Genomic DNA, 12,461 nt, shown 5'->3' on the forward strand with positions numbered 1-12,461 from the left:
GGTGAGCAGTATTCGATTCTACCAGATCATGCAGTTCATATTTATTGTTAAAGTTTCATTGGTCTAACAATAAACTTCAGTTTGTTTTATCTTTGATAATCTGTACTATATTGTGTCATAGATCAAACTTGTTTGTTCAGTGTATGTTTACTTGTTTTTGTTTAAATGTCGTTTTTGTTCAAGTTAAGCCATTTCAATTAATATTTTATAATGTGTCTTTTTATGTTGTAATGTTTCACTACTGTCTCATGTTAGGATGACATTTTGCGCCTGATAAAATGTTTAAACCTACTGCATTTTTATGCATCGATCCTAAGTCAGGAGCCTGTTGTTCAGTGGTTGTGGTGTGGTTTGTTGGTGTGGTTCATAGGTGTTTCTGGCTTCTCGTTTTTTATATAGATTAGACCGTTGGTTTTCCTGTTTGTATTGGTTTACACTAGTAATTTTGGGACCCTTTATAGCTTTCTGTTCGGTGTGAGCCAAGGCTCCGTGTTAAAGGCCGTACTTTGACCTATATTTGTTAACTTTTTATACATTGTGACTTGGATGAAGAGTTGTCTCATTGGCACTCATACCACATCTTCTTATTTATATAGATACAATCAGTCCCTAAATACCTACTGAAGTCTCTTTAGTCTAATTACCTACTACTTGTATTTGCTTTATATCTTTGGTGTAGCAAGTATGACATCCTCTTACCACTTAATCCATATATTCAGAAGAACATGTTAATGCATAAAGATTGCAAGAAGTTCCTACTTACTTAATCCACCTATTTGGTCTTGTGGGTATGATTGCCACCAACTACTGGCACTGTCTGTCTCAACCCTGATATTCACTAAAAACTCATATAAGACCACCAAGCAGTTTCTGCATTTAGTCTACTCACCCCACCTCCTTGGTCTAACCAGTACGATAGCCACCAACTACTGCCACTTTGGATTCCTGTATTCAAAACAAACATGAGAACTGCTAGACCAGATATGATAACACCACCAGCAGCTTGTATATAATCCCAGTATGTCCTAAATGTCACTTTTCCTTTTCCCATCTCCTCTGCAACCATCATTTTTCCTATAAGACAAATAGATTAGTGGTTGGGGTTCTTCAAGAATGTTTATTAATACACATCAGCTTTCCTATAAAACAATAATATAAATAGAAGAACTGTTGATAACCATTTTCTATCAATCAGGGCAATTACAATAACAAGAGTGCACACGCTGAAATAATCCACCTGCGTAAAGAACCTTGATTGATTTTATGTTGATAGTCAACACGTATCACATAAACTTAACATTATATCCATGAAAATGAGGTCAAGGACAAATAATCCAAGCCAGGCAGACAGTCATGTACACCTTATAATCATTCCTTACACCAAATATAGTTAACCTTTTGCTTATTATTTACAAGAAACAGACCAAAGCATTAAAACTTAATATTGACCAATAAACCATGACAATGAGGTCAAGGTCAGATGAACCCGGCCAGACAGACATGTACACCTTACAATTATTCCATGCATCAAATAAAGTAGACCATTTTGCATATAGTATATAAGAGACAGACTTAACCAGGAAAATTTCACATTGACCAAGGAACCATGAAAATGAGGTCAAGGTCAGATTAATCCTGTCAGACAGACATGTACAGCATACAATCATTCATAACACCAAATATAGTGACCTATTGCTTATAGTATTAGAAAAACAAAGCAAAACACAAAAACTCACCATTGACAAATCAAGTCTAGATGAAACCTGTCAAACTGACAGGTACACCTTACAATCCTTACACCAAATATAGTTGACCTCTTGTTTATAGTATCATAAATACAGACCAAAACACAAAAACCTAACATTGACCAATGAACCATGAAAATGAGGTCAAGGACATCAGACATATGACAGACGGAAAGATCGTAACATAAGCCATCTGTACACAAGGTATGAAGCCTTCAGATCTTCTACCCTCTAAAATATCAGCTTAGTACAAATTGTTAATGCTCCTGCCACCCGATTGCAATCCCTATGTCATGCTCTCTGCGACTTTGGTTGCAGGCGAGATAAGAACAAGATTGCATGCTTTGTCGTGCTAAGAATATCCCCACTCATTATTCAAAGTACAGGAAAACAGGAAGTAAGTGTCTTTCAGATTGAAAATGCTTGCATTTGACAACTCATCCGTGCCAGCTGCTGATTTATCATGAAGTCATTCTTTTTAATAGTATGGCAGGCTACAGAAGCTTGATGTAAAATTGGTTTAAAATGTTGCTATGCGAATAAATTCCTGGAGTACCAACTTCAATTTTTTTTTTACTGTCTGTATACCTCTCTGCAACATGCTAATTATTCGTATAGATATACAGCTAGATCAGAGAAAGTCAGGGAAAAAATTCCAAAGGAATCGATTGATATGGAGCAAAGATTGGCACTTTTGAAATTAAGTTACTAAGCAAATTCAAACAGACCTTATCTCGATGTAAACATTGAATGTGAATAGACCGAGAAGACCGCAAATACTTGAACAAAACTCGAGACGACCTTTTCGAAAAAATTGTATACAAAATATTAGAAAGATAACTGCTTGATAAAAATAGTTATCTTTATTTTTTTATCCTGAACAGACATACATTTAAATTTTTATTTTCACGAAAAGACAACATTTCTCTATTGAATGTTCATGTTACAAGAGCAGACCGGTGTGCTCAATAACTTAGAATGTGAAAAAATAAGCATACTTTGGGAAATTATACCATGCTAATAACTTTTTGGAACACTCCGAAAATTGATGACCCGAAAGATCTTTTGATCTTGTATGTACATGATTTTTTCCAATTTTTTTTATCAATATGCGGCAAAGATTTGCATTTTTTAAATTTCAGTTTCACAAGCTTCTAATGCAATTATCTCGATAAATACTGAACATAAAACATCGTGTATTTGCATGTATATTTCTAATAACACAGTTTAACAAATCATTTCTTTAAAATGTACAATTATTATTTAGAAATAACTTTTGATCAGTATCGTCACCGGTATTGTTTTATTATTGACTTTCTCGACTCTATCATAAGAAGAGTGAATTTTCTTTTGTTTTCGTTCACTGGATATCCCACTGATGTGAGGAAAGTGTGACAAAAAATATAAACTTCATTCAACAAATTGAAAAAAATTCAAAGATTCGGCAAACAGGAAGTAGTTGTCTGACAGAAACAAAAACTGTTTACACATTACAACTCGCCACTATCAAACTGTTTACTAAATATTAAGTATTTCTGTTTAATACTTCTTGAGAAAACTGCAACATAATTTTTTGGATGAACGGACGAACAGACCGACAAGGTGAATACAATATAGCCCCACGACTAGAGTGGAGATATGATAAGGACATTTGGTACAATTTTCAATGATACAACTATCCATTGTTGATCAAATAATGGATCTTTCAAAGCTGTTATTAATTACAATTTATATCTATATTCACAAAGGAATTTACCTCACAAGTTTGATTGGTAATGCTGATAAATAACAAAATGTGGTATGAGTGCCAATGAGACAACTCCCCATCCAAGTCAAAATGTGTAAAAAGTAAACAATAATAGGTCAAAGTAAGGCCTTCAACACGGAGCCTTGGCTCACACCGAACAGCATGCTATAAAGGACCCCAAAATGACTAGTGTAAAACAATTCAAACAGGAAAACCAACGGTCTTATCTATATAAAAAACGAGAAACACCTATGAACTACACCAACACGACAACTGAACAACAGGCATCTGCCTTCGGAAAGGTGCATACAAATGCGGCGGGTTTTAACGTTTTAATAGCCGCCAACCTTCACTCTTACCTGAAACAGTAGTGTAACATTACAACATAAACAGACACACTATAAATTACAATTGAAATGTCTTAACTCGATCAAAAAGACATATGAACAAAACATGTAAACATACACTGAACGAATAAGTTTGATCTATGACACAATATAGAAACAATGAAAAAAGATGTAGGACAAAATTGCGTTAAATAAAAAAACGTACACTTGTAAATTTAAATATAATAGTTTTGTTGTTAGGAGTACGGAAAATTTTTTTACAAAATAAATAAATTTGTTGTTCACAGTAAGAGTACAGAAGTGAAAATTTATCGTCATTCTAAATACTTATAAATGGTGGTACATATTAAAAATAGTGAGACGAGATATAACACAAACTAAGTAAACATTGAATAACAGAAATGCATTACAAATTGTGTCAACAGGTCAAATTAACAAGAGAGCACGATTTGATAGTAGTCGGAGTTACTGAAAGCTAGTTAAAAGCCAAAACAATTAATAACAAAAAATCTTGTTTATTTGTAATTTTCAATTTTTCAATCAAGAGATGTGTATAATGTAGAAGTATTTGTTTGTAACATCTATTGATTGGATGAAACCATCTTTGTAAGAATGTTGGAATTACATGACACATACTGCTAAGACTGGTGTTTATATTCAGTTCACTTCACTTTAGTCAATGGTTAATATTAAGGTTGATCTTAATTTTGTAGTTTACACTGCATATAGTTTTCCACATATAGTTTGAGCGGAGATAATCAAAAAACAAAAGAACAGTGGTAAAATTGAAATCATTAAAATCACACATGTATGCATTCCAAAGCCAAAAACTCAGAGGCCTGTTGATGGAACCCTGTATCAGTACTATAAAAATACTGAACTTACCTGCTTTTTTCAATTCTTTTTTATCAGTAGTGACAGACATGCCACTGTTCTGCTGATGTAACCCTGGTGTGTGAAATCCTGATTTCTCTAAAGAGTCAGAAAATGTCCTCTGTCTTTCAGTTGTCACTGGCTGTGGTAACCCTGGAATAAAATTAATTCTTTTTATTATAAAAGAAGAATGTGTCTAAGGATATGAATGCCCCCGCTGAAGCTTTGCAGTTTTCCAAGTTATAAAGGGGCCATAACATTAGAACGGTAAATGACTCACTGCCCAAATTTAAACTCTGTCTGTGTGTTGCGGTTCTTAGCATTGTGTAATAATTTCATTAAATTTAAATGAGATAAACTTAAGTTAGAGTTCGGAAACTGAAAAATTGCAATTTTCCAAGTTATAAAGGGGCATGACTCTAGAACTATAAGTGTCTCCCTGCCTAAATTCAAACTCTGTCTGCAAGTTTTGGTTCGTCGCATTGTGTATGAGTGTCATACAATTTGGATGAGGAAAACTTAAATCAAGAGTGCGTAAACGGGACGGAAGGACGGTCAAGAGTAACACTTAATGTCCCCGTTGCCTACGGCGGGGACATAAACATACTGACTGTTATTTTCATTGTTAAAACTGAACAGTTCCCCAAAAACGTCTTTTTATCGTGTTTAGCTGATGTTTCTTTTTTTGGACATTTTTATTATTTGAAACAATAACACTCAAATTATTTATAGTTTCCCCATAAGAAAATAGCTTTTTTTGAGTCCAGGCCTTAATGCTGTCAATATATTTATATTGTCAATAATAAGGCTTTTAATCTAAGAAAAGAATGTACACAATCATTACTCTGAATACGCACTAAACTTGTCAGATATAACAAATCCAGACAAAATCACCTTTGATACCATCCTCCACATCCTGGTTGCCTTCTTGCGTATAATATGTAGTTATAAGATTAGCATATTCTCCATTTCTAGCCATCAGTTCGTCATGTTTACCTCTCTCAGTTATTCTCCCGTTAGATAAGACAATTAATCCATCACATTGCCTCAGATACTGCAACAACATATATAGTCATTTCAACAGAAAATTGTATCTACATCTATTTTACTATTGGCAAGGTGTTTGGTGTACATTTTTGTAGTTTTCTTCTGTTGCTTGCAAAAAGAAGCATTTTTCATATGCTAACAGTGCTTTAAGCTTAATTAAACATATGCTGAGGCGGATTGAAGCAAAACAATCTTTTTAATTTTTAGATTTTTCACTTTTTTAGGTCATGTTCCTCGGACTAAGCAGCATAACTTGGACCTTACGTCTTGTTCGTTTACTTCTATGAGTATTTTGCTCTTTAAAATCATTGGTTATTGAAAAAAAAATTAAACAAGAAAAGAAAAGTAGATGGCTTTATAATTTTTTGAATTACAGAGAAGGTAATATAAATATGGTTTGAATAGTCAATTGGTATTTTTATGCAGATAGCATAAACACCGTTTGGATATTTCTTTTTGAATTTGAAATGCCTAAGATATAAATTATTGGATGACATACGTCTTTGAAAGTCTGTTGATCCCTATTTCAAAGAGCAACTTATGAAATTTTAATTAGAACTACAAACTGTACTATAAATAATCAAAGCGCGAATGCGCTGTAAAGGCAGTTAGTTGCCTACAGGTTTTGTGGTTTTATATAGATATAGGAAGCTGTGGTATATAGTCCAGATTGATTATAATCAAATATATTACTTTTCAGGAACGGCTTCAAATATTACTCCGAGCAAAAAACGTTATAATTCCAAGAAATGACCACGCCTGGTCACCAATTATAGTTTGTGATTGTCAATGTCCAACTCCAAGAAAACCTGATCCTTCCATATTTTTGTTATGTATGTAAGTGGTAACTTTAGCAGGGTGTAAACTTGCTTCAGATAGTGATTCAAAGTACGGTTGGGTTTTGAAAAATCCTATATGTTCTTTGAACAATTGGTTTTTAATTGTACTAGTGGTTGTATTACTATGGATTTTCCCATGTACTTTGGTTTACAATATATAACTACCAACTTCAATGTTCAAGCCAAATTACAGTGTATGTAATTTTAGCGTATTAAATAAAATAACATAATATAAGTCAAACTTTATACAAGGATAGAGCATGTCTTCAGAAATATTTACGTTCTTTGAAAGATCAAGTTAAAAGCACTCCGAAGTATGCATGGATGGCTAGAGATTCAAGGCAGAAAATATAATTTCACTACAAAGAGATAGGTATACAAGTCTGTGATTGTGTATGAGGAACAGCGATTCTAAAGGAAGAAAATAGGGTAGATGAATTGCATAAGTAACTAACTGGAAAAAAACGTGCATATTTATATACTTTTTATTTGTAAGACTTGACCCAGTTTGGCATTTAATAGATAAAGGAAGATGAGTGCCAATGAGACAACTTGTCACAATTTGTAAAAGTAAACCATTATAGGTCAAAGTTCGGCCTTTAACAAGGAGCCTTGGCTCACACCGAACAGAAAGCTATAAAGAATCACAAAATGACGAACGAGAAACACTTATGAACCACATCAACAAACGACAACTACTGAACATCAAGCCTACCGCAATGGTTTGTGTTGTTTCTGTCGTTTAAACGTTCAATAATCGTTTAGTCGTAAACACATTAATTATTCATTCATGATTTGATGCTATAATCATAATTTATAATTGTCATATATCACACATCTCTGTACAAGAGGTATTCAAGTACATATACATGTATTTAAGGTGATGAAACGGGTGCATATCCAGGATTTTGAAAAAAGGGGGCCCTGGCAAGCCTACGTTTGGAGTGATACTTGTAAAGTCTATGCATTTATCATATTTGAAGCTCCATAATGCTTCCTCTAAATCTGCCCCTGTAAATTGATTTGGATATAAATGTTTTAAATATTTAAGTGCCAGTCTTTGTAAAAATCAGGCAATTTAGAAAAATTTCAAAACATAACCGAAAAAACCCACCGACCTAACTATCCTATATTGAAGTTACCCTCATCCTGAGTTAGAAATGGTAGGTTTTTAGTTTCTGCGTGCCTGGAAATTCGAGAAATATCTAGATAAATTTTGGTTAGAATGATAGCAAATTACGGAGTTAGCTCCCCTTTATTGGTAATTTCTAGTGCATTTCAACCAAATTATATCTTATATTACCAGAACAGGATAAGGAAACAAATGTTATTTTCGAGCACCTTTATATAATTTGAACATAAATTAATGTCAACTTGAGTGGTTTTTTTGTTTGTCATGTTTTCACCACTGCCTGATTCTTAAGCAGAATTGCAAAAAATATTCAAATAAATATCTCCTCTTATGATAATTGTATATTGAATATGCGTCAAAGGCACAATTATTTATCGTCCACTCTTACTAATATTTATAAATTAATTGATTTTTTTGAACTATAAATCAAATATGAATAATTTTTATCCCTTGTAAATATTTTTTTTTTAATTGAGGCCGGATTGATATGAAAGCCTTAACCATATTTTCTTTTACTGGCTCTGCTCCTGTTTATAAAAACTCAAAACATTCTTCAAATAAAGAGTTGCGCCATGAGCGCATGATACACCCGTCACTTTTTCCTTTACTCCTCAATGTCATATCAGAAATTTACAAAAAACTAAAGGGAGTGTGTTTATTTTTATAGATATATTAAACCAGTCACCAACGTTTCATAAAAACTGCTCAGAGCATTTTTTGAATTATTGTCCCAAAACTGGAAAATCATCCCTTTTTTGAATAAAACCCCATAACTCGGAAACGTAAAACTAAAATTTATAAAAATTTAAAGGGAGCTTACGTCAAAGGATATAAACAATTCACAAAAGTTTCATGAAAATTGGTTCAAGCGTTTTTGAGTTATTGTCCAACATGTTAACGACGGACAGCCAGGCGAACGGACGGACTGACATCGGTATACCATAATACGTCCCGTAAACGGGCGTATAAAAAACGTGTATCACTACCGTACACGTGATGGACTGTGAAACTCAGATCAGGACATTGGAAAATTCTGGTCAGGACTTTAGACCTCAGATCAGTAGGTTTTTTGTCGTAAATGTGAACGTCTGAAGTAAAAATTGTCTTTTATGTGTGTTTTTCTTCAATCTTCCATCTGAATGTAATATATCAATGTGTTTACAATAGCCTTGTAGCCTGTCTATTTAAATGATATCCGTTGAAAGCATTATTGAGAAGATTCTGTTTCTGGTTTTGTTTTTAATAGTTAATTGTTTACTGTTCCTAGATAAAGTACTATGATTTAACCTATCTGTTGAGTACAACGAGAAAATTAAAAAGCCTAGTGTTTAGTTCATGCTTCTATCTTAAGCTTTTTATTTGTATTCTATGTTATTGGCATATAAGAAAGAAAGGTGCTATACATTCACATAAATAAAAAGTTAACAAAAAATAACAATAGTTATGCATGGTTTGTAAGCATTAAGAGTCATTTTACTAGAAAACTTAAGACTGTCGTTGTTTCAAACAATGTAACATATATAAGATATAAAAGCACTGTCTTTATTACATAAACCAATGTTATTTCATAACTAAAGCACTGGTCTTGGAACAGTGGATCATGTAAGAAGTACAAGCTAACTTGGCTGCCTTTAATACACTTGACTCTGTACTAATATAATCCTGATCTGGTAACAGTTTATGTAGTTGTTAATCTTAACACTTGTCTTTCATTCATTGTTGTCCTGTTGTCAGTTGATTTTATTGAGCATACTGAAGGTCCTTTAATGTCCACATTGGAGTGTGAAATAGTGAGCATTTTTTTGCTTAGCTGAAAGTTTATAAAATGTTTTTGTCGGCATCAAAACCTTCCGATCGATTTTTTGGCAACAACATTCCACTTTTCGATCAATGCCGGTACTTACCTTTAATCATTCTTGGCGTGTGCCATTAACAGAGTAATTAATATTCGATCATCTGTTGATTGTTCAATCAAACTATAATCACTTATTAATTAACCTTGAGCCTGGGTAAAACACTAAACAAGTTTCGTAATGTCAGTTAAACCGAATAAGTTTGATACACTCGGGTTTTTACCTCTTCAATTTGATGGAAAATTACATGAATCTTAAATAACTACATCACCAAAAAAGGGCAAGTTATAAGGAATAGACATGCAAGTCGATGAAATTCGTATATGATGCCTCAACTTTGGTATCAATAATGATTCTGAATTCAAGTTCTGAATTTGATTGTAATATTATATGTTGTCAAAGTATAAGAGATTTAAAAGAACGTAGGTATGAACTGTGATTAAGGACGAATTGAGTATACACATTAAGCACGCACAAACACCTGATGCACTAATTCCCGGATGTAAACTTTGGCACTGTCCTTTTTCACTTATCTGTTTACAAAAATAAAATCGGATTTAAAAAAAAACCTTCCATCAGAGGTTATGGATATGGGTAATCCATGAGTTACAAACATTTTGTCCAATGCTTCAACGGTTTTCTCAGCGTTGGTTGATGACTTCATAACGGCAATTTCGGTCCATCGCGAGTAGTAGTCTACAACGCAAAACAATAAATGTCCTGATGGAAGTGGTCCATGGTAATCAGCTGCTAAATGTTCCCACGGTTGCGACGGTAATGCAGTCCTTTGCATTGGTTCGGGTCTTTCCGGTTTAGACACAAACTGACCTCCATAGCATTGTCGACACCACTGTTCTATGTCACGGTCAATGTTAGGCCACCACCATACTTTTGTTCTGAGTCTCTGTTTCATTATCACCATACCGGGATGACCTTCATGTCCAAGCTTTAATATTCGGTCGCAAAGTTCGCTCGGTACTACAATTCTGGTTCCACGGAGACCAAATTTCCTAATGCATACAGTTCAGACCTTACAGTCAGATACTGTTTGTATTGTAGCTCAAAACCATCGACAAGTTCGTAAACATTTCCGAATTTCATCAAATTCGTCATCTTTTGCGGAACTTTGATCAATTTCGCTAATGTTCATTGCAACGGTAGTAGCTTCGTCCACTATCAAATGTAAATATTCCTCTGTTTCATTGTACACGGGTACATGTTCCTTTGACGATAATAAGCGGGACAGCGCATCCGCTATGTTTTTTGCTACTGGTATATATTTTATTACATACCTATACGTCTGCATCCTTAGACACCAACGTTCTACTCTTGCACACGGCTTTGATTTCGGCGAAAATATTAACTGAAGCGGCTTATGATCAGTTAGTAACTCAAACTCCTTTCTGACAGGTAAACATGAAAACGTTCACAGGACCACACTAATCCAAGTGCCTCTTTTTCCGTTTGTGAATATATTCGCTCAATATCCGACAACGAATGACTCGCGTAACAGATACTACTATGACAATCTCCTTGTTGCTGAACTAATACGGCTCCTAGTCCAACTGGACTTGCATCAGCAATAGCCTGTGTTTTTGCGTTTATGTCAAAGTATGCTAAGTTCGAATTCGACGCTATGCACTGGTTCAATTTTGTCAAATGCATCATCCTGTTCTGGTCCCCATTTAAACGATTGATGTTTACGCATAAGTCGGTTAAGCGGCTTGGCTATTGTTGCTAGATTCGGAATAAATCTCCCGTTAAAGTTAACTAGTCCCATAAACTTTTTACTTCTGGCTTCATTTATACCTTGTACTTGTACTATCAGAAACTCCAATTTCCAATGTAAACAATGAATGCGAACAGATCGAGAAGACCGCAAATACTTGTACAAAAATCGAGACGACCTTTTCTTAAAAGTGTATAAAAAATAGTTAAAGACGGCTACTTTATAAGAAGATCTATCTTTAAATTTTTTAACCTGCACAGACAGACTTGTATATTGTTATATTCATGAAAAGGCAATATTTTTATATGTAATTTTCACGTGACATGAGTAGACCGGTGTACTCGAAAACTAAGAATGTGAAAAATAAGTATATTTTGGGAAATTCTAACAAGTTAAGGACTATGTGTACTTTGTGGAACACTCCAATAATTGGTGACCCGAAAGATCTTTAGATTTTGTATGTACATGATTTTTTTCCAATTTTTTTTTTATCAATATGCAGCAAAGATTGGCATTTTTTAAATTTCAGTTTCAAAAGCTTCTAATGCAATTATCTCGATAAATACTGAACATAAAACATCGTGTATTTGCATGTATATTTCTAATAACACAGTTTAACAAATCATTTCTTTATAATGTGCAATTATTATTTAGAAATAACTTTTGATCAGTATCGTCACCGGCATTGTTTTATTATTGGCTTTCTCGACTCTATCATAAGAAGAGTGAATTTTCTTTTGTTTTCGTTCACTGTATTTCCCACTGTATGATGGTTGGCATAATTACTCCTCCCACTTTTATAGTGAAATCAACATTATCGGTCGTTTCGCTGTTCACAGTGAAAACATATGGTTCTTGGTCATTAATCCCGGTTTCCACATTTCTAACAGTTACGTGTCCACGTCGTGAGTTAAAATTTCTTGTCTGCTTTGTTTTGCAACACTTTTCGAAATGTACTTCTTTCTTACATTTTTTACATTCCTTTCCAGTCGCTGGAAAGTTTATGTCTGTCTTTATCTGTCCCACGTGTCCAAATGCAAAGCAACGTCTTTGTTTTAAATCAGCTTGATTTTGAGCTTGAATTTTGAATGTTTATTGAATTTATGTTGACTTACTTTGTTTATTTGATCCTTTTGTTCCATTGATACA

At 33.8% G+C, this 12,461-nt stretch overlaps 1 protein-coding gene across 1 annotated transcript in view; it reads right to left on the reverse strand.

The window, feature by feature from the left end:
• The window catches only part of LOC127699226 (ATP-binding cassette sub-family C member 5-like), a 173,856-nt gene that overhangs the window by 128,977 nt on the left and 32,418 nt on the right, over window positions 1-12,461 (reverse strand). The window contains exons 18-20 of the mRNA XM_052202981.1: window positions 5,607-5,766; window positions 4,725-4,865; window positions 890-1,074 (exon numbers count right to left, since the gene is read on the reverse strand). Of these exons, the coding sequence (XP_052058941.1) occupies window positions 890-1,074; window positions 4,725-4,865; window positions 5,607-5,766 (486 nt within the window). The remainder of the gene's footprint in view (window positions 1-889; window positions 1,075-4,724; window positions 4,866-5,606; window positions 5,767-12,461) is intronic.

This window comes from Mytilus californianus, unplaced genomic scaffold (genome assembly GCF_021869535.1).
Source record: "Mytilus californianus isolate M0D057914Y unplaced genomic scaffold, xbMytCali1.0.p SCAF_4, whole genome shotgun sequence".
NCBI classification, from domain to species: Eukaryota; Metazoa; Mollusca; class Bivalvia; order Mytilida; family Mytilidae; genus Mytilus; species Mytilus californianus.